General features: G+C 53.9%; 5 protein-coding genes across 5 annotated transcripts; all 5 read right to left on the bottom strand.

The window, feature by feature from the left end:
* Window positions 1-2869: 2869 nt before the first annotated feature.
* NCLIV_024920 (hypothetical protein) lies at window positions 2870-11846 on the bottom strand (the record flags this gene model as incomplete). Its single annotated transcript, XM_003882686.1, has 8 exons — window positions 2870-5633; window positions 6267-6487; window positions 6943-7472; window positions 7835-8087; window positions 8608-8734; window positions 9235-9399; window positions 9860-10334; window positions 10568-11846. 8 exons carry the CDS (start codon window positions 11844-11846, stop codon window positions 2870-2872), a joined length of 5814 nt encoding a protein of 1937 aa, XP_003882735.1.
* A 2011-nt stretch (window positions 11847-13857) lies between these two features.
* Window positions 13858-15740, bottom strand: NCLIV_024910 (putative BTB/POZ domain-containing protein; the record flags this gene model as incomplete). Its single annotated transcript, XM_003882685.1, has 14 exons — window positions 13858-14139; window positions 14194-14275; window positions 14333-14426; window positions 14480-14542; window positions 14596-14625; window positions 14679-14698; window positions 14756-14886; window positions 14937-15082; window positions 15138-15146; window positions 15208-15255; window positions 15315-15328; window positions 15391-15463; window positions 15520-15561; window positions 15620-15740. 14 exons carry the CDS (start codon window positions 15738-15740, stop codon window positions 13858-13860), a joined length of 1155 nt encoding a protein of 384 aa, XP_003882734.1.
* Window positions 15741-16897: 1157 nt separating this feature from the next.
* On the bottom strand, window positions 16898-17077 carry NCLIV_024900 (putative 50S ribosomal protein L33; the record flags this gene model as incomplete). Its single annotated transcript, XM_003882684.1, has 1 exon — window positions 16898-17077. One exon carries the CDS (start codon window positions 17075-17077, stop codon window positions 16898-16900), a length of 180 nt encoding a protein of 59 aa, XP_003882733.1.
* A 395-nt stretch (window positions 17078-17472) lies between these two features.
* NCLIV_024890 (putative dynein light chain) lies at window positions 17473-17742 on the bottom strand (the record flags this gene model as incomplete). Its single annotated transcript, XM_003882683.1, has 1 exon — window positions 17473-17742. The coding sequence occupies one exon, from the start codon at window positions 17740-17742 to the stop codon at window positions 17473-17475; it is 270 nt and encodes an 89-aa protein (XP_003882732.1).
* Window positions 17743-18808: 1066 nt separating this feature from the next.
* NCLIV_024880 (30S ribosomal protein S9P, related) lies at window positions 18809-20097 on the bottom strand (the record flags this gene model as incomplete). Its single annotated transcript, XM_003882682.1, has 3 exons — window positions 18809-18954; window positions 19398-19644; window positions 20044-20097. 3 exons carry the CDS (start codon window positions 20095-20097, stop codon window positions 18809-18811), a joined length of 447 nt encoding a protein of 148 aa, XP_003882731.1.
* Between the last annotated feature and the right edge of the window lie 2264 nt (window positions 20098-22361).

Here is a 22361-nt window from a genome sequence, read left to right as displayed (position 1 = left end):
TTTCCCTTTGTTGCATCAGTCCTTTCGTGCTGAGCTTTTTTTTTCTCCTGGACGTGTGTGGATCGCTCACGGTAAGAAGTACCAGGGTCGCTGAGCTCTCCAAGCGCTTGTCTTGGGTCTGTCTCCCTCTGTCTCTGCTCCTCGTCCCCGGACACGCTCTCTCCCCGAGCGTCGAAGAAATGGCCTGGACTCCGTGACTCGCTGAACAGTTTTTTCTCGCGGGGTTTCTCCTCTGCCTCGTTTGCGTCCACCCGACGTTTCCCTCGAGGGGAAAAGGCCTTTGATGTTCGCTCCACGGTGTGTGGCGTCTCCGCGCGCCACACATCTCGGCGCTCTCTTCCTTCCTCGCGTCTCTCCTCTCCATTCCCCGTTTTTCTTCTGGTCTCTGTTCGGGATTGTCTCCGATGTCGCAGACTCCGACGCTTCGACTCTGCCGTTTTTTTCCCTCTGAAGAACCGAGGACGCCTGGCAGAAAAGGATGCCTCCAGATGGATGCGCGCCGCAAGCGAGAGAGACAGTGCGACGAAAGAGGGAAAGGAAACAACCGAGACGCGTAAACTACCGTGCGTGATTAGGGACGGGAGTGTTTTCTTTCTTCCACCGAGGATTTCGACGCCGCGCCGGGTCTTTGCTCTCTTTTCCCCGTCCAGTCTCTGCGGCCCCCGAGAGAAGGGTTGACCCCGCGCCGTTCATTCCCTGTCTCTTCTCAGGCAGGTTATCGGCACACGTGACGAGGAGGCAGCGACAGGAAAAAGGTTTCCTCACCCGCTCTTTCGTCTCACTTCCGCGTTCCTCAAAGGACTACCAAAGAGGCCTTAACATCTGTGTCCCTCGCAAACTGCCAGTGTGAAGGGAGAGCTGTGGTCTTGTGGTTTTCGCAGGCTTGAAACGCGTTCGGGAAGAAATTCGAGTGTCTTGTCAAACGCACGGGAACTACGCTCAGTCAGTCCATGGCGGCGCAACTCCACTCCAGAAACCTGCATCTTTGCAAGGGAAGAGTAGCCTTCGTTAAAATTTTTCTTTCTAGGGTTTGGCAGCTCCACGGCGACACACACACACACACACACACACGTAGGCGTGCAGAGAGACTTTTTGTGGTTCCTGGGCTCTTCCCTTTGGGCTTTCGGGACTTACGGTCGCCCGTGTACAGTGTACGCCTTCGCAGTTGACCTCGCTCAGGTCTCCGGCGCCTCGAGTTTGAACTTTGTTGCGCGTGCACATCCCCCAAGGGCCCGTCGGCCTCCAAGTGTCTCCTTGTTTTACGGCGGCTGGGAATTGTCTTGAGAAAGGCGTGTTCTACAGACACAGATGGTCTAAAGTGTTGCAGGTGAAATGAAGGCCTCCGAGAGCTTCGAACGGGCCTCAGAAAAAAGTATCCGGGAGGGTGCGCATCCTACGTGGCTACAGGTTCATCCCCGATGGCGCCAGAGAGAACTATCGAGTGTCCGTGGGAAACCGCCTCAGAGCCGACGCGGCAGTTGCCGCCTGCGGAAAGAAAGGGCGAGGTTGCGAGTGTGTTTTTTTTTCGCGTCACCTTGAGCGCTCGTTTTTCCGAGATGCAGCGGCCGAGCCTCCTGGTAGGAAGGGCGAGCAACGGGAAATATGCGAATAAGAGGCGGTCATATTTTAATCGAGTCAGAAGTCTCGCGCGGCTATCTCGTTCTCTCCCTTCTCTCCGCTGGAACTAGGAGCACAAGCTGCATAGGCAGATATGCATGCTCTGCACGAACGTACACAGTGTGTTTTTCACGTGCACAAAGAAGCGTGGAGACGTCCACGTTTCGGTCACGAACAGAGACGGTGCGTCCCGCCTTGTTCTCGCGTGAGAGCTGCCGGAGTTTGGGACAAACGCCCTTCCTCTTTTCAAAAGGGAAACGGGACGTAACTGAATCCCGGACGACAAACAAGAATCGACGAGCCGCCACGACAACGCCGCGGGATATACACACGTGCAACTGCATGCGCACGCACGAAAAAGAATACACATTAAAACACATTAACACTCGCCTATGTTTAGGGTGCCATCAACGTCCACAGCTGCAACTATATATATAAAATATGCATTTTCACACACCTATGCATACACACGCGTCCATCTCCATGTTTACATCTACGGCTGGCGATAGAAAAGATATGATGCTTGCGTTTTCATATCGACTCAAAGTCCCCTTGCCGCTCGCGGGTCAGGCCGTCTCCGAGCGCAAACGCTTTTCGTCGGAAGGAACGCGTTCCCCACGGGTACCCGAAACACGAGAAAGTCTCCAGCGGAGAGATAGAGAGTGAACGAAACGTCGAGGGAAGAAGGTACAAATTGACTTGGAGAAAGACAAACTGCATTATCGAAAAAACTCGGGTCCTAGGCATTGCGTCGCTTCGCCGACACAGCTGCATTTCGGGCAGAACGAATTCTCTCTCTGGCAAAAAAGCCTCCTCCCCGGTTGCTCCAAACAGTGTCTGTACACTGTTTTCCTTTTCATCGCCCCTTCCTATTCCCTGTATCTCTCTCCTTCCTCTCTCACGTTCTCCGTTGTCAACACGCGAAGATCTTTCTTCCTTGCTCTTGCCTCTGCTTTCCACCTTGCTGGTGAGCCCCTTCCCTCCTAAGAGCACCGAAGCCTCTCCTCGTCGCGTCCCGTCGTTGTCCCCGCGGGGAGCCCATCGAGGGGCGAAAGCCCTGTGTTTTTCCCTTTCCTCCTGTTTCCTCTCCTTTCTGTTTCCTCTCCTTTCTATGTTTCCCGTCTACAGCACCCTTTGAGTCTCCGCTCCCTTCTCTGTCGCCCTCTCGTGGCCCATCTGACGTGTCTCTGTCTTCCTCCTCTCTTCGCTCTGGGAAGATCAGTGCTGGCTGTGTGTTTGAAGCCTCTCCCCTCTATCCTCTCCAGGGGGTGCACTTGCCGATGCCGTCTCCTGCAGCGAGGAGCTCCAGATTTCCGTGCAAGTCGCCGACGGCAATGTAGCTACAGCCCATCAACCGGCCCGTGGCTCCAAACTCCGCAGTCCCGCCTCCCATCACCGACAGTTCTGCGCCGCACGGCGCCGTGGCGAGAAACGCGGGTTCCTCGATGTGTTCGAGTGCCCACGTCGCTTCTTCGTTGCGCGTGCGGAGATCGTACAATCCGAGGTAGCCCTCAAAAGGGCTTTTCTTCCGTTTTCGCGTCGCCCCATCGCGGCCTTCGCCCCCGCGCTCCTCGCCGCGAGCCTGGGTCCCAGGCCTCTCGTTCGAAGTCCCACTGGGTGTCCGGCTCTTCTCTCGGCCAGCTGCCCCGTCTCCCTCCCCATCGCCTTCGATAACGCGCCTTCTGACGCCCGCCAACAACGCATACTGCACGGCAGGATCGACGCAGCCGCAGAGCGGCCGCCCGCCCCTTCGCTGCAACAGGGCGTGGGTGTCTCCGTCGCCGTCCCCGCGCATGCGCTCGGCTGGGCCGCTGTCTCCGCCCAGGGCGACCTCGCCGTTCAGCACCCCGTTTCGCTGAGAGGCCGCAGCCAAGCCCGACGGATTTCCCGCGTGGCGAAAGTCCCACCGCTGCACGGGGAAGTACGAAGAAGGGAGAAGGACGCAGTTGTCGCGTGTGGAATCGAGGGAGGCGCAGTTGGCACCAAAGGACGGCAAGAAGGCGAGCGGCGAGTAGACAGACCGGCCGCCGACCGCCTCGAAGCCGTCCAGGCCGCCTGGCTGGGGCGAGGCCGAGGCAGTCGCTTTTCTCTGCGCGTAACACGACGGGTGGTCTTCGAGGAACGCGGGATCGAGCACGGCTGCAGCTGAGAAATCCGAGATTTCACAGGACTGAATCGGCGCGCGGCCTGCCGTGTGGGCGCTCCACACCGCCCCCGAGCGCTGCGAAGGGAGTCGCAAGTCAAAGAGAAGCATCAGGCCTTCTTCGCTGCCCGTGAGGACCAGATGGCGGTGCGAAGCGACCGCAGTGACCTCGCCTTCGTGATCGTCCAGGACTTGCAGGAGAAGGAGCGACTTGGACGGCTGCTGGCAGGGCGAGGCGAGCGCAGAAACATCCCAGACGCGAACTGTCGCGTCGGAGGAGGACGAAATCAACAGACGGAGGACCGGATTGTAGCAGAGGGCGAGGACGCTGTCCGCGTGGCACACCTGGCGACTCAGGGGGCGCGAGAGAGCGAGGTTGGACGGGGTCACAGATCCGCGGGAGGAGAACGGAGAGAGGCCCGCGAAAGCCGGCGAGCCAGAGGCAGTCCCCCTTACAGCCGTCGAGGCAAACGGCCGAGCCGGCGTTTTCACGTCCTCGAACTCGCACGCAGAATCGCCGAAATCGTCCACCTGCGGCGAGTGGATCCCATGGAGCGCAATGCTCCCGTCAAACGCACCGACAGCAATGACTCCGCTGCTGCCGACAAATGTCGCGCTACAGAGGGGAACAGCGGCGAGGCGATACACGGCCAGAGACCGCAAAGACCCGCCGTCGACTCTTCCCTCGTCTTCTTCCTGCGTGTGGTCGCGGTCCCCGTCGGCCTCTTGCCGGCGATCTCCGCTCTCTCTCTCGAGTTTTTCGGTTCCCAGAGCCCCGACCTGCGCGTCGTCCCGCCCGTCTGTTTGGTCTCCAGACCGCCCCTCGCTCCCCTCGTCGCCCGTCGGCGTCGTCTCCGCCTGCGGTCCCCGCACCCCGTCCTCTGCGCTCTTCTCCACCTCGCCTTCGCGCGCCCCCCGACAGAGCGCGTCTTTCAGCTGGAAACACATGACGCTCCCGTCGTGGCCGATGCAGCAGGCCGTCTCGCCCCAGAGCGCGAGGCCGGTCAGAGACGCCCGCGCTGGACACTTGGAGAGCTTGACCCTTCTGCGCTCCTTCTCACCCGCCAACCAGACTGCCCAGGGTGAGTGCACCGCACTCGCAGGCCCTAGGCCGAACGGCTTCACAGCCGGGAACGAAGCGGGTTTCTGAAGGCCCGACGCAGAGACAGCCGCCTCTCGCTCGCGGCCGTAGAGAGGCGCTGCAGCCGCATGCCCACCTGCACTCACGTGGGGCGTCTGCGGGCACGGCTCGCTGTCGCGAGAGGCTCCTGGCCTTTCTCTCTGTAGGTGCGCAGAAACAGGGAAGGACGCGCCTCGGTTATGTGGAAACGCGTGAACCTTGCCGTGTTGGGTGTACGCGTCACTCGACCTGTTCTGCTCGCCTTCTCCATTCTCCGCGACGCCGTGCACCCTCTGCGTTTTTGGTTCGCCTCTGTCTTCCGAACCAGCTCCTGTATGCAGGGACAGGACGCTCGCGCCGCCACGCTTCGCGAGAAATCGCGACAGAGACGCTTCGTCGGAGAACGTCGAAGGAAGGGAAGGTCGGTGGTGGTTCACGAGATGCGGGAGTCTCAGCGTCGGCCCGGACAGCGACCGCTCGACGGACGGCGCGTCGAGAAGGCCCTGCAGAAGATGCCGGTTGTGGTGCATGAAGACAAACCACGGCATGTCGCCCCACATGCTGGTGCTGCGGACCGAACACGAGCTGGGAAGCGAGAGAGACGCGGCGGACCGCGAAGCGTACGCGAGCGGGGCGAACGCATGCCCAGACCGCGGCGAAGACACGGGCGAAACCCCTGCGCTGCCTTTGTCGCCTGTCAAATGTCCACATGCTTCGCTCCACGCGCAGGCGTCAAAAGGTGGGCACGCCAGTCTGCAGGAATCCGGACAGAGAAACGGACTCAAGCTCAAACGTTCACAGAAACACCGCTCGCCCTCTGAACCGGTCTCGACCACGCGTCGGGGAAACGTTTCACACGTGCTGACCTTGCACGAAGACGACGCACGCTCAGCGACACAACTAACTCGAGTAGGGAGCCACGACTTTATAGGGTGCGCCGTCGGTACGGAGTCGGTCAGATTCGAACTCATATACAACGGCTCAGCTCCGGGAAGTAGATGGACACTGCGAACAGTGCCGCCCTTCCATCGCAAAGTTGTTCCACGTGCACGCTAGATAATGCACATACATACATGCACACATACCTGCGTCCTCTCTCTAACCTATCGAGGCCCATAGTCCACTGTGTGTTTTCCGCAAAAAAGCGTATAATCCTATCTCAGAATAACGATCTTTAGATAGAGGTGGACGTTGAAGGTGGAGTCTTCTTTTAGAGTTCCGTTTCGAGTGTTTGGTCTCTGTGCAAATGGTCCGCGAACGAGAGCTGTATAGCTCAAATCGAAGAGACACTGTAGGCCCTAGGATACCGAATTTTCGACTCAATTTTCCACCCGAGTCTACCAGACAGTCCACGAGTGTCGGGGGGCACTGGCCGCTGAGACTCACCTCATTGGGTGCGGCTCGCCAAACAGCTGAATCGGCGTCTGGCCAAACTCCTGGAGCTGGACCTGCAGAGCACTCGGCTGAAGCTGGTGGAGCGTTGTCGCCACTGCAGGAGACAGGTGCGGCCGCTGAGCGCCCAACGGACAGCAACTCCCCGTCGCCGCCGCCGCCGTCGCATTCGCGTAGGTCAGAGGGTGAAAGACATTGTGGGCGAGTCGCGCTGGCTGAGAGGACAAGAACCCACCAAAGACCGACATACGTGTGCGTGTGTGTGTGGGAACATGAGTAGACGCGAAAAAGCCAAGTTGAAGAAACCCCGCTTGTGGGAGAGGCAAGAAAACCTATGCTTTCATCTAAATAGGCCCAAACGTGCACACGCCAAAAGCATGGAAAACAGTGCCCGCGAAACCACGAGCAAAGCAAATCAGAGCACGCGCGAAGGCGCCAGAGTTCTCTTGTCGCTGCGAGAAGGCCAGGAAATGGACAAAACGCGGGGGTCACGCCTCCCATCGCGACCCACAAGCTCTGTGCGTTTCAGTGGACCTCTCTCCTCCTCTTTTGTCCTCGCCCTGTTCCTCGCATTCGTGTCTCTCCGTGCGTCTGCGTGTCTCTCGCTTTCGCACTGTCACGGGCCGTGGAGAGTGCTCCCCATGCCCGTCTGTTTCAACAGCAATCTTACCTCGCCGGTTTGCTTGTATCCGAATATAAGATCGATCCAGTTGTGCAGATGTTTGCTGGTCCAGGTGCCTTCGAGAGCTCGGCGCAGGTGCAGCAGAAAGGAGGCAGCGTCTCCGCGCTCGCCTCCTCGCGGTCCGAGCTCGCTTCTCTGGCCTTCTCTCTGCACGGAATTTCTCTGGAGAGACAACCGACGCACGCCATCTTCCCCGTCCCCTCTGATCGCCCCTGTCTCCGCGTGCGACCCGAAACTCGAAGGGCCATCGTCAGCTGAAACAGCTGAGTCTGCGTCGGAATTCGGCGCATGCGCCAGGACAGTTGAATGCGCAGGCCACGGTGGGAGATCCACGTCGGCGAGAGCAACGGGGGGTTGCTGTGTAGGTCGAGGGAGAATGTGCGGCGAAGAAGGAAAGAGTGGGAGGGACGACGGCAAGGGAGAAAGGAAAACCGACAAACGGTTCACGAGGAAAGACGGATCGAACTCGTAGAATTCCGGAATCAACTCCACAAAGGTCGACTGGCCCGTCAGCGCGCCTGAGAAAAAGCAACCCGAGGCACAGAAACGGCAAACAGCGGCTGGAGGAGCACGTTGAACAGGAAATGCCAAGGCCAGCACAGTGTCTCCTCGCGGCCGCGAACTGCAAAACCAACACGTCTCTCCCTCGATCTGGATTTCTCAGAGTCCAAAACCCCCCGTTTTTCAAACGAGGCAGACACACATGGGAAAGGGAAACACGGAAGAAACGCGTCGCGCACTTGGCTGCTTTCCGTTATTGGCTGCGCCTAACTTTTGCACGTTCTCCGACATATACTCTCCTGGCACACAAAGACGTCTACGGGAAAGTGCAACGCCCCAAGGCCGCAAAAGCAGAAGCAGCGTGGTCCCTTTCCCTCACCTTTGCATGCGCTCTGCATGCTGTTGAACATCCGCTGCTGAGAATCGAAACGTCCGCCGTGGAGACGAAGTTGGCACTCAGGCACGAGACGCACTAGCCAGTGAACTGTGAAGGCGGGAGTGCTGTAGTGGCTGCCGTACAGATAGGAACTCGCGTTCTGGTCTTCTTTCCTGTCTTCTCTGAAAGCCCCGTTGCTCTCCTCGAACGAGCCTCCCGGCATGTCAGAAACCGGACGCGCCGCTGCGTAGTCCACCTGACAAGAGAACACGGGCACGAGTAAAAGTGCAGCAACGCCCTTTTCTCGACTCCCTGAAACGAGCACTCGCAATCCCAAGTGCCATGCTGGCGACACAACAGAAAGCACGGTCGCATTCATAACCCCAGGTGCAGAGTGCAGATATATATATATATATATATTACATATATATATTACATATATATATTACATATATATATATATAAATATATATATTACATATATATATTACATATATATATATATATAAATATATATATTACATATATATATATTTATATATATAAATATATATATTACATATATATATTACATATATATATATATAAATATATATATATATATATATATATTAGCATTTGTGTCTGTAAGTGCACGCATATATGATTACATGTATACAGCAGAAGGGAAGGATCTACGCACACACGAAAAGGAGTTTTGGCGCTGGGCTGTAAGGTTAGACCACAAAGCACCGGCGCTACAGCATAGAGTGAAGCCATGAAGGCTGAACCCTTACCACTTGGATTTCCTTCATCCTTTTGAGCAGTGCTTGCAGGCGTTGCGGCTCCAGTGCCCCAACAGGCTTGGACAGATCGCGCATCGCCGCATCTTCAAGAGGGACAGAAGTGTCTGTTGGGAGGAAGCTGAGCAAACAAGTAGGCGGAAACGGCGGGGCAAGTCGAAGCCGTGCGGGGACAGGCGCGCAAAGAAGTCCAATTCCTCAGACAAAAATCCACATGGTGATGAAAACCATGCCCATAAGCAACGATCTTACAGAGTAAATGTAGCGCGAAAGAGGTACGCATATATACATATATACGTGCACGTAGTGAATAGATATACGAAGACGTGCAGATGTGGATACAGACGTTCTCAAAAGAGCGACATGTGAGAGATATTCGGAGGTATACGCAGAGAAACACTTCAGGGCGTTAGCACACATCGGCTGCGGAGACGGACACAAGTGCACGAATACAGTCGCGTATGCAAATTCGACGAGGAAGGGGAAAGCCAGTCGCAAATAGGGGAAGACAAAGGAGCATGTAGAAATCGATGGAGCAGTACATACAAGGAAAGAACACGCGAATTCTGAGGTCGGCGTACTTCACATACGCATGCATTCAACTATAACGACGCCGCTTACCGCATGATCGTCCACGGGAAAACAGGGTACGCACTGTAATCGGATTTGCTTCTTCCCGCGATGCAGTTGAGAAAGTCCAAGTAGTGGTAGGTCGAAATTCGGCCGTTCACCCAAAGCTGCTTCATGCACTCAACGTAGTGGACGGAGGACTGAACCAAGAAGGCTCTGCACAACAAAGCAACGCAGAAACGACAATTTCCCTCAAAACAGATCCAGAAATCGGATGCCAAAACTCACGCAACGATATACGTATATATATATATATATATATATTCGGGTTCACAGGTCACATATCTTTATTTATATGTACATGTATTTGGGAAGCCATGGGTTGTACGTGGTCGCGCACACGTCTGTTGCGCGTTCAGACTATGCGTCGCATAAACATGTTCGTGTGCATTCGTTGAAAAACGCACAGAGTTATGCAAACTTCGTAAGCTTGTAGAGAATACAGGGCAGCACTTCGCTAATACATACATATATATATATATATATATATAAATATGCGTAAGTATGCCTGTGTATACATGCCCCGTCACACATCGAAGTGCGGGGTATCTGCATAACAGCAGTGTCGGTGCCGAAAGGGCGGTCTGTCCTAAAAAAGCAAGTTTTCTCTCCTCACTCAGGCTTTTGCTTCTGTAGCGCCCTGGCGACGATTTCTCTCTCGTCCTCGTTTTCGAACTCGAGGAGGATGAGTTTGAACGGCCGCTTCGTCTTGCCTTTCCCCGCCCATCGATCTGCAGTGGCGGCTGCGTCTCGGTCTCCGGAACCCGAGGGATCCCCGAAATCCTGGCCTTGGCGGGCCCTTCGCGTGTGTGTCCCTCCGGGGGAGTCCACGTCAGACGCGAAGGAGGGAAAACCCGATGTGGCAAACGAAGCGCTCGACGGCGAGTCTTGGCCGGAGTAGAGCACCAGTTCCAGAGCATTTGGGCGCAAACACTGAATGCGGCGAAAGCAGTGGAGCAGCGACTGCAGGGGGTAGGCTTTTGTGCTGCTGTTTGTGAAATTCGGGTGTGGCTGAAAATAGACTGCCGACGACGTCAGCAGGAGAAGGCCGCGATGGTGAATCAGAGGCCTGATGCGGCGGACCCAGTACCCTGCATTCAAAATGAGGCAGCCGACAGTCACGGCGCAGGCGAAAGATAAACAGGCAGAAAAGAGAAGGAAACGGCGATTGGAAAGGAAAACGGAGGGAACGCGGAAGGCACTTCGAGACGGAAACACAAGGAAAATGTGTCTCCCTTTTGGATCCGAGACGGTCCTCGGTTCCCAGACATCCCAGGCAACGCCCTGCCGGAGGTGCTCTCACCCTTCTCTCGGCTCGGCTTACCTTTATTCGAAGGGAGGAGAAGTTGCTCTCGATGGTCAAGTTCTGCCAAACTGAACGTCAGATGCTGTGTTAAAGCATGCAGCTGTTCACTCGCGTACTCCTCTGTATCGACAATGACCCCGTGATTGTCGTCTCGACTGCCGCCTTCAAGACCTGCCTTGCCACCTCCGAACGTGCCGCTGCGCTCTCCACTCTTGCCGCTTTGTGCGCTTTCTGCCCTTCCGTGCCCCCAATCAGACACCGGCCGCTGAACGGATCTCGGCCGGTGTATGTGTGGAATGAGGGGTTTCCCATTGTTGGCCCGCCAAAGGCCGTCTATGAGAGCCGGCAGCGACGGAACCCCGCCCCTCGGGCCCAAGCTTGGACTCTGTGCAGAGTACGCAGCCGAAGACATTGACCCAAGAGGCGAGAGGCGAGGGCTTTCAAAAGTAAGAAGGAACAGAAACACCCGAGGAGACTGGGACACAGATGATCCATTCGCTCCGGGCTGTACGTTCGCCGGACTGCCGGCCGCACTCTCCGTTCCAGAGCCTGGCCACCACGAGGTGCGCGCCGTCGAGGCTCCGGAAGAAAACAGCGACGATGCGATGGCGCCTGACGAGATGTTTGCAAGAGGGAACCCTCCGGATAGACTCCCAGAAGAAGGGCGGGGCGTGGCCAAAGAGGCGCCTGCGTCACCGCTGCGCACCCGCTGTAGGTCGGGCTCAGGAGGAGAAGGCGAAGAAGATGCACAATCAGACGTGAACGGCCGAACGCAACGCGTTTTTCCGTTAAAGAGCTGAATGGGCACGCGCGTTATTTCACTTGCGCCAATCAAAAGCGTCGTCGAATTTCTCCCCTCGGATGGACGGCCTCCCCCTCCAGCTGCTCGGCCCCCCGTCGGAGCCCCAAACGATGAGAACCCTCCCGGGGCACCATGGGACGGAGTAGGCAAGGGGTGGAGGAAGAGAATACGTTTGAAAGGAAGTTTGATGATATCTGCAGAGGGGTGGTGCGAATCAAAGATAAGCGACTTGCTACACACGCGCAAACGACCCCGCTCGGGCGGACTGTGCTGAAGGGTCTGCTGAAGAAGACGCTGGAGCGTTTCCTGCCGAAACGACAAATCCCGTGATGAAACATCCTGACCAGCTGAGTCAGGCGCGCACGTGGTCGCCTCAACAGCCGACAAGCGAACTGCATAGGGATGAGAGTAACTCAGAGAAGAAGGGCAATCGGTTAGATACTCCTCACCTTCCTCTAACACGAGGAGGTTGAACACACGAAGAGCCGTGAACATTCTGGCGGAATCCCTGAAGAAGCCGGAAACGCACAGATGAGATGAAACGGGAACCCGAGGCAGGAGTGACCCACCCGCACGGCCCGGCACCTCGATCTCCAGTGGCCAAGAACAACGCCTGTGCGCGACGCATGCAACCGCAGAGCCAAAGAAGAGGAAATTTCCTCATACTAAAAAGAGGCGGAGGGGCACACCAACCGGTAGACGCTCGGACACGGAACGTGCTAGAGTGGATAAGCCGATCAAAACCCAGGGCCCGGCCCGGTCACCGGGCCCGCACACAGAGACGCGTACTAGCATGCATCGTAGGGCCGATGGCTTTTGAACTGTACAGAAGGCTCACGAAAAAAGACAGCAACTCTCAGAGCACTAGCCCGACATATCCACTGAACTGAAAGGCAAGCATAAAGGCGAAAATGGAGATGGGTAGTAAAAAGTGACACACCTGACCCAGAACGACGGGCAAAAGCCTAGGTCACTTTCGGAGAGTCGTGTCCAAGGTGTCGACAGCGAAAGAAGTAGCCTCCCTCTCGTCTCGTCGCTACTGCGAAAGGCTCGAAGAGAAATAAACGTTGTGAAGCCGCAGAAGAACTATTATTAGTCTAGAGTGGAAAACGCTTGTTTCGGAACAGTTTTTTCGGTCGAGGGTTATGATGCTTTCCGATGGAGACACAAGCAACCGATACGCAGCCACAAGGCATGCTGGAAAAGGCCGCCGCCAGCAGGTTCCAACTTTGCGCTGGCACGTCGAAAAGCGTCCACGTGACAATAGACCCCTGCACCGGATAAATGTTATCTCAGCCGCCCAGTTGCGGTTTCGTAGACTCTGTAGATATAAGGAAGCATTTTTGAGTATGCTTTGTGGCAGTGCGGCTCAACGTTGTGCTCTCTTTTTCAACCTTGTCACTGTTTTGGGAAGGTGCATGCTCGCGAGGCTGTCGATTGTGCTATCTCGATGAGTGTGCGGTACCTGATGGTGTCGAGCTCGTCATCGTCATGCTGTCATTGTCATAATCGACTGCTGTGACGTGCTCCGGGGCTCAAAACACTCGCTGGGTACCGTCGTTGTGGACTGCGAATTCCTCAGCCAGTCTCTGCTCCACAGCTCACCTTAGAACATGCATGGGGTGAAGGGTATTCGGTGCAAGACCATACGTCTCGCTTAGGGACTTGGATAGTCTGCCTAAGAAAAGCGTCACTCTTGCGGTGTAACGCCTGCCAGTCAGATTCCCGCTGCCGTCTACATATGCGTTTGAGACCAAGGTGTTTACTGCTTCAACTGAAGCAATAGCGACCGCGATGGTGACGGTGCTGTGGTAGACACTCGCCTTCCGCTATGTCTACCAATACTGGTGTGGCTACTTTGTAGTCGGACCCTTGTAATTAGATAGTACATGCTGCGTCAAGCCAACAGACACAGTAGGGAGGTCAGCGTTGTGGAAAGTCGTTTACGTTAGCGATCTGACTCGAGGAGATAGGCGTTGAGGCAGCAGCACTCATCAGCAATTCACGGCATCTACCTTTTGACTACATCCAAAGTTGTCTCGGATATTACAAGCAGCTGTCGACGTGGCACAGAGTATGTTTTGCCATTATGGGGCCGTGCCAACAGGTCGCGATCAGTGAATTGTTCAAATAAGCTAGGGTGGCATGTCATCAGTGCTTGGAAAGCCCCCATTGTAGCTTTTGTGATTTTGTTCACTGGAATGATTTTAAGTCTGTAGCTCATGGCTTGGCTCATTCAATAAAAAAGATACTTTTTTACGAAATGTGCCCGTGACCACGGCACATGTCGGCTTTTGCTTTAAAAAAGTGAATTGCCCAGTGCTTCTGAACTAACAAAACACCGCCGCTGGTCACACACCGAATTGCTCCTCAGCTGTCTGAGGTAGCATATTCTCATCGCATGAGCATCGGTGTCGGTCACAAGCCGGTTTCCTTGAGGCGTTTAGGTGCGTCCATCAGGCGTAAGAAACATCCCCCCTCCACGCGCCCCTCCCGAGGCCTTGTATCACTCAACCTTCGCACACTGGGGAACGTAATCTAGGACGCTCCAAAGCCGAGAGGGATCGAGGGCGGCTTTCGAGGCAAGATATCCTTCACAATCCCGCGCTGTAGAAAGGTTGCATGCATTGGTCAAAACGGACGTACAGTGCATTACTCCTTTCGTACCTAGCTGTGATGTGATAGGTGTTGCATTCTCGTGAATCAGTTTTCTCATGGACACAACATCATGCAGTGACGCGAGGCCACGTGCAAGTAGCTGGCGTAGCTGGCGATTGCAAAAATCAATCTGCAGAGGAGTGTGGCTATTTCACATCATGTGTACGGTCTGCTGACATCTTACGAGTCTCTGTATCTGAAATCGGTCAGCGGCCATTAAGAGCTTGACGGAAGCTGTCCAGCTAATCTCTGAGGAACCGGGGAATCTGGCCACCGAAACAGGTGATTCACTGCCAACGAAAACATGCTCGATGGAAACTTGCCTGTCAGTCTGGATCCAGTTTAGCAGCAGTATTGCGGTCTCCACATCGAGGTCACTCAATTCAATAGATTCGGAGGTGGCCTCGCGGAAGTTCCCTGTAAGGTGACTGAATAATAATAATAGCAGGGTCAGGTGCAAATTCACTTGCCGAGAAACATCCTCTGGAACACAGGAGAGCGGCATGAGAGAAGAACCTTGCTGCAAACCATTTCTGAAGAAAGCTTTTGCGAACGTTGTTTCTGGGATAGTAATCTCGCCCCTTACTTGTGCCCGCAACATCAATAATAACTCTATCTGAGGCAGTTCATATTGTATACGCAGATGTCGAACCTCTCTCCTTCGCATACCATTGGTTGACTTGAAAAAGCTATATCGTTTTGGTGTCTAGCGGAGACAAAGAATATGCATCGTGTTGACAGCTCACTGGTCAGACAGGTATTCGAAAACATCTTGATGAAAGGTTGAAGACACCGGTGGCTTTGTTGGTTCACTCCCAAGCTGAACCATCCTCCGCAAGAACCGCATCTCCATCTTCAGAATAAGTCGGCTCCCCACCTGGACCAGGATTAATCACAGCAACTTCTGGAGTTCTGCATTCGCCTTACTCGCAAAATGTTGTGCTCTGTCCAGTTGAAGAAAAAACGAACGTATCCCCTTTTAGCCCTGCATATTCCGACTGTCTCGCACGAAGAGATCTCTTTCATGCCATCTTTCGAATCGAGAAGGGCTAGCTTGGTAAAATCAGGGAGATCTGAAGAGAGAATGCTCTGTAAATAGATTGATATTAAGGCTTTGCTGAAGCGAACCTTCCGTCCCTGGTGCGTCGGCAATGTTAATACTAGTTACTTGTGTATGTTGTCACTCATAGTAGCGTACCTTCATTAGATATGGTGATAGTGAGTGCGTCCCAATCCTCTCGGTCGCCTAGAGAACAAGCGAGTGCATTGGACAGTGCTACCCTTCAGAACTTACTGATGGCGTACCGTTTGGGCACAGCCTATAAGCCCGCAAAACTATGAGACTACCAGTGCCATACTCATAATCGCGAAGAAAGCTCACCACAGCTGAAGATCCAAGCCAGCAGATTGGCCGAAAGGGCCAAGAAAAAGGACCGTGCCTTGCTCAAAAAAATCTGCAACCAACGAGGTTTCTCATCGGTAGAAAAAAAGAGAAAAAAAGACGTTTTACCGTCGGAGTCCTCTGGGCAATCAGGCAACGCCTTCCTTCGTGCTTGGAGGAGGCAGTTGAGACTGCCATACCTTCAGCGTTCGTGTAAGAGAATGCTTACCCAGATCTCGCATCAAATCGAAGTTCTCGATTGTTACTTTGTGGACCAGTAGCTGGAAGAGTGGCTCCACTGTCTTTTCGGACTGCATTACTATAACACCATCAGACTGGTGGGTCATCATTGTATCACTGGTGGGCGCGGACACGACGCTAGTGTAAAAAAAAGAAAAGGGGGACAGTTGGATCATTTACGGAATGAGTTTCCGGCGGTCATCGTAGTTGCTTTTCCCGAAGAGGTGAGCTACTCTAAAGACTGTCAGCAAGCCTTCAACATTGTTAAATCGCTCCGGTAGTCGTGATTGCCTAGTGTAATTTGAATCGCGATGCGCAAACCACCTAGAGTCAGGTGTTTTGCCGCTGTATGTACAGCAGTCAATGGCATGGTGCTACCTCATGTTTCGCTCGCGGCAACTGCCTTTCCGGAATGCTCAGCAATTCCGCTTGGTGCTGTAATCGCGTCGCCCACAATGATTGTGGCTCACGAAATGCTATTACTATCTTTTAGCGTAATGTCCGCTACCTCAGTCTTAAGGAGCGATGCCCGGCTCTCGTCCTAACTACTCTACATAGGCACGTGGACTCTGTAACGGGGTAGTTAAAAAAGTGGGCGACCCCCTCAAGATCGTAGGAATGCTAGGGCATTCCGTAGAAATGTTTTTGCTGCAGCCTGAATTTGGGTTCGTCATTCCTTCGTTTCACGGGGACCGCCACCCATTTCTTGTGTATCATCTAAGGAAGAACGGTCAGATTAGAATGTCCGTACGCGTGCCGCAACCAGCTGTTCAACCAAGTTTAGCGAAGTGCGTGTAGTGTCCACTCACGAGGTTGAGGCGCTTTCCACGGTGCTAGCACGGGCCATGTACAAAATTGGAACGCTTGTTAGCGTGCAGACAAATGTCATTTGCTTTACACTTGTTTGTGAGTGTCCGTCACGTCTTCGTTCGGTGTTGTGACAACGGTCCTGAACATGGTTTCAGCCGACTCACCGCAGACTTCTGCTTTTGCATGATCCATCAAATCTAGCTACCACATCTTAGCCGCTTAGCATAATGGTGCCCCTATACAGTCAAGCGGATAACCATCGGACTGGCCCGCAAACAAAACTTTAAAATGACAGTTTTATCTGCTGGGGCCTCTGTGCACATCGACGCGCGAAACGGGCGAACCCTGCCCATCATAGTCTTAGGTCGAGGAGGTCACCAGCTGTCGAGAAAATCCTTCGGCATCTCCTGGATTCCACGCTGACGATACTCATTCGACCAGTAGAACAGCCATTCATTCACTTGATTTCTTTATGAATGGTGTGACGACGTAGATATTTGTTGTACTTTCTCAAGACCAGGGGCTCCGGCGTCGTTCTCCTATTCTTCGAAGTTACGTAGCGCGAGGGGGGCATGCCAAGGGCCCGGGCCTCGGTGCACTCCAGCGTTACTAAGACTCTGCCGCCTTTCTTCTTCATAAACAAGTTCAGCACACGGCGACCGGCTGGTCGAAGTGTAGGGGTGATTGATTGTGCAGTAGGTGTGCTGCGGAGACAGACGACAGTCGGTAGATGAGACGGAATGAGCCGATAGCACAGGCCAGTAAGGGCGTTAAACAAAATGCAGAAAGCAGAATAGAAAAGCAACGTTAACACAGGAGCCCTCATGTTAGCAGGAGTAGAAAGAAAGTTGAAGGCGGCGAGAAGCAGCGGACATCGTGTCTGGCATGCACTGGATTCCTGAGAAGTGAAGGGGGCGTAAGTTGGACCCGAAACAAATAGATACGGGACTTGACAAAAAAACAGATCTGAAAAAAAAAAGTTGCGCAAAGACTCTTGCAGAGTGCGTTCTGCTACATTGAAGCAAGAAACGGTCATCCCATTTTGTAGAGGAGTACAGCTGTCTGCCCAACGTAGAAGAAAAGGTAGCACTTGCACTCGTAGGACGCGTAGTTTGCGAAGTTCTTGCCAACAATACAGTGCCAGTTTGGCGAGTATTTTGCGTCAAAGAAGGTCTTGATGTGTCGTGATATTTCTTTTTCTGTCTCGTATTTTTGGACTGCGAGGGTCGCCTGGGCGAGCGCGTCCCCGTGCATTTCTGAATTAGGCTCCATGTCCATAACCGTTTCCTGGGCGGCTGGCATCTTGACGCATAGACCTGGGCGGTTCTACGAGGCCGTAAAAATCATACGAACTGTAAATCGTGGACAGAAAATTCTACACCCCTTACAACTAATCGATACCTGAGATACTCAGAGGTTCTTTAGTGTTTTTACAGAAGTGCTAGGCAACGAAGTGTGTGCAGCTTTGTGGAGCCAGTGACCGACTGACTCGCACTGTTTCGTCCTTGGAATTTCTCGTGATGGAAAAATCTGTCAAACGAGTGTGAATGAAGGCTCTTCAAAAGCTACCGGGGAAGAAGCTCCAGTGAACCAAGGCAATCGCACCCAATGATGATTAACGCTTCGTGTGGGACCAGAATTCTTTGGCAGCTTTTCGCACATGAACGTAAGTCTGTATCGAACTCGTGAAAAAAGAAGTGTCAACGGTACAATCGAAGTACGGTAGTGAGTCAAATGTGTTTCATTACCACCTCATTTCTGGACACTGATATCCTGTTCGACTGCATATGCAAACAATACGCCCCCTTGACAAACAAAGTGCATGTGGGTTTCGGTGGTCAATCCTATAGCCGCGCATTCAGAAAACCTCCGGATCTGTGGGCGAAAATGCGCGGAACGAATGAACTGGTGCCTACCATCTGCGCTCCATGTGGAGTCAAATCGTGCGTATCTGAGCAGCAGGGAGCTGGCGAACGGAAGTGTCGAAAAAGATGTTTTCGGCCAATCGGTCTGTGACTCTCAAGTGTGCCACCAATGGACCCGACTGACTCTAGTGCACTGCCAAACGACGCCACGGTGGAAGGGTGCCCTTCTGGTATTATTTGGAAGAGTTTCAGGCGCTGTCAACAAAGACCACGCTACACACTGGCCGGCGTTGCTCAGAAGTTTGCATCTCCTCGATGCACAGTAATATGTTTACTCACACTTCCGTTCTCCCAGACCAGCTTGAGCCATTGGTTGAGCGCCAAAGAGAAAAGACGATACACAAAGTGGAGTGGAAAGAGTGACTGAGCGCGCAAAACGATCTCCCTTTCCCATTCTGTTCAGAAAACAGAACAAGAGGGGCAGGAATAACCCTCCACAACGCTCATCGATAAGATTTCTGGTAGCGTGCTCTGGCACCTGGACCACCGAACTTCTTCGGCTCGCATCGCCGAGGATCGGCGACGATCAGGGATCTGTCGTACGCAACGAGGATGTCGCGCACTTCCTTCTTCGTTGCTTCGTCCACATCTACAAAAAAATCGCAACGCCAAAAGATACACGACCCCCAAATCCATATTGCTTTCGAGCTGCCTGCCAGCGAACCACACCTTGCCTCTCTACCACTCTCTTTTAGGCATCCCTACGAAAGGATTACCAGCACGCTGTGTCTGAGTGCATATTCTGGCCACGCTTCCTCAGACCAAGTGTGTGTTCGCAACTTGGAAAAGAAAACGCCCGAGGGAAGAACACCAGAAAGACGCCGCCCTGCTGATTCTTTGTTTCGAACCATATCTCCTGAGAACCCGAACGATGCTCCGAAAGTCTGATAGCGCTCCTTGTTCCCTGCACAGTCCCGTTCCTTGCTTTCCAACATGCATCCACCGCCAACCCCTCCTTGTGAAAAGAAACGAAATTTTGAGGCACCTAGCAGCTCTATCAGTCTAGACCCTGAACACGTCCTGAGGACTTACACTTTTGGTTGAAGGCGACGACGGCCTTGGCAATGGCTTGGCGGATAGCATAGATCTGAGCGATGTAACCTCCTCCGCTAACACGAACGCGAATGTCGATATCCTGAAACCGATCCTTCCCCAAAAGAAGAAGAGGCTCGAAGACCTTCACCTTCAAAGCTTCTGGCTGAAGGTGCTCCAGAGGGCGTCCGTTCACACGGAGCAACCCCTTGCCTTGGGTGCAAAGCGCGACGGCGACAGCATTCTTCTGTGCACAGAGAGATAATACACACGAAGCAGGGCTGCATAGATAGATGATTTACCTGCAGACATGTGCATGTCGACGCAGAAGACACGCGCTGTTGCAGCAACGAAACACGTCACAGCATCTGAGTAGTCGTTTTCTCTCGCGAGGCACGGGCAAGAAAATCAAATAGATGCGCACTGGAGACAGAAAAAAAGCGCGTGCAGTGCTTAAGACAGCTAAAAAGTGGTGGATTTTTCCATATCCTGCACTGAATCTTGTTCAATCGCAAGGGAGCAATGAACCGACACGGAGGAAGTTCTGCTTAAACTGTGGGGTGTCGGGTAGGTACAGACCTCTCCGTCACATGTCCAAATGTATATGCTGGGAGCTCCTCCGTCTGAGCCACACCATCAATCTCACCTTGCGGCCGAACGTCTGCACGCGCTTCTTCGGTCTCTTGGCCAAATCCGCCATTTTGAAGGTCTCGAGAAGGACTTTCTTCCTCACCCTGTGAAGCAACCACATGAAGAGAAGCGCGTTAGCCTCCACATCTGACACTCTTCAGTGTCTTCCCTCATGGCCCTGGCATTCTACGAGCAAATCTAACTGGGTACCACGCAACAGCCCTCCGCATGCAGTTGTTGGTCGCCGAGGTCCATGACAAAAGTGGTGTTCCCTGTGATCGCACAATGCTCCTCGCAAACTAAGTGTGGGCCGCAGGGAAAAGCCGTCAGAGAGTCAAGTGGTGAACAGAAGTCCTCCTTTTCACCGAGCACATTTAGAGTCAGAGGGGTGATTTTCACATCGAACGTATTCCGACAGCCAAGCATTCGGATAGTTTCAGCGCTTGCGACCGCAAATAAACTCCTGGCATAAAATTGGGGAAACGGCGGCAACGGGAAAGGCCCGCAACAGACGCGTTGCCCACATTTCCGTCGACGTGTTGTCGTGAAAACGCTACACGGGTCTGTCTCCAGTCTTCACAGGCCTAGGGAAGCATGTAAACAAAAAAGGTGAGGGGCGCTGTCGTCGCACGGGAGAGGAATGCGAAGGAAGCGATTCGCCACCGAACTGCCCAGTTGATACTAAGCATCACAACACCTGGAATTCGGCAGCCAGGAGCGTCCGGAAAGATTCCCCCAGGTTTGCGTTGTACAAAATTTCCCTTCGCCAGGCCACAGAAAAAGCACGCGACAGAGGTCGTGGTTTCCAGCGTGAGCGGACAACTCAGTGCTATCTCCCTGTATCCTGCCCTTACCCGAAAAAAGAGAGCGGGTCGTTTTGTGGAGCACAAAAAACCCTAATTGCGTGGCAGTTCAGGAAGGAAGCCAGAGGCAGAAAGTGAGGAACGAAGCACAGATCCTTTACCCTCCCCAGCCCGTTCGAACGTCTTCCTGCCACTCAATTTCTCGCTTCTTCCCCCCTCCGCCCTCAGCGTAGAGAGACCACCGGCAGGCCTTTCTTCCCTCGCACAGTACTCGCTCGCCGGCTTATAGGCAAGTGGAGCAGCAATAAGGCGGTGCAGAGGCCATGACCTTTTTCGAAAAAATTGCAAGGGACATCGCACACGCCTCTCGCTCCGATTAGGCTGTACAGACAGTGTGGGGCTTCTCTGCATGAAGTAAATGTCAAAACATGCGCGCACATTTACTTGCGCGGGGCGGTATAGCAAGAGAGGGACAATATTCCGTTGCGGGAAAGTGATGCTGCTTCTGTGTTCTGCGATTTAAAGTGCTGGGGGGGGGGGGGGCAAGACTTGCGCAAAGAACGAGAGAGAATTCGACAGCTTTTCGGTGTGCCCCATACGGACGCCATTCCGCCCAGACAATTTTCTCCTTCTTTGTTTCTGTTTCGCTCTCCCAAATCTGCGCGTCGTAGACGCAACACATGTAAGTCTAAAAACGGGCTCTTCTCTCCCTCGTTGCGTGGCACTTTTTTTTCTGGCCGGCGCCTTCCCGAGAAGCGAAGGGCGTGGTAGAGGCGTTGCTCTGGTAATCCTCGACCGTATTCAAGTTTTTGCGCCTCGTGACTTCCATTTCACTTGAAATCGGCTCCGCTAGGCAGCAGTCGTTTCGGGAAACAGCGGTGGAGATTTCGCGTGTCGCTTCCTCGTTCTGTCCACTGCGACACCCCTGCCAGGGCCTTTCCGTTTCCCCGCACTTTCCAGCTGGGTAGACGAGTCCCGACAGGGCATGCGTCAAAGCCCCGTTTTCTTCAGTGAAGACTCAGTTGCGGTGAAACCCGTTTCCTTCGCGTTTGTCGCTGTTTTCCCCGCTGGAACTCCCCGCAGAATAGCCGGTTTTAGAGCAGTGTAGGGGCGGCGTGACCGCCGCCGTCCGCTCATTTTGCGCGAGAGATACATGCAGCCGCGTTGCCACTTTTTTTTTCTGGTTATTTTCGTGGTCCATAAATGCATGCGGAAGTAAACGTCGTACTCAGACAGAAACAGGAACTCTTGCGTGTTAACACGGCGTTGTCCCTGTTCCCCTGTCTCCAGTGGGGCTTTCTTGTGCGGTTGGGGAGCGACGTTGCTCGTGCCGTCTGGTCAAGTCGAAATGTATCGATGAAACCAGTCTGTGGTGCATTTGCCTGGGCGATACTCGAGTGAGACGCTGCAGCTCTTTTGCCGCGGTCTCCCGGAGCTGAGGCAATTCAGCAGGGACTGCGGCGTCTCGAGTCTCGGGCGAGCAGACGGTGCTGTCGTCATCCACTTTCTCCGCGTGGATGCGACCTCGGGC

The sequence above is a fragment of the Neospora caninum genome, chromosome VIIb, assembly GCF_000208865.1.
Source record: "Neospora caninum Liverpool complete genome, chromosome VIIb".
Taxonomy (NCBI): Eukaryota; Apicomplexa; class Conoidasida; order Eucoccidiorida; family Sarcocystidae; genus Neospora; species Neospora caninum.
The sequence above is the reverse complement of the archived record's forward strand: the minus strand, read 5'-3'. Positions and strand labels throughout refer to the sequence as shown.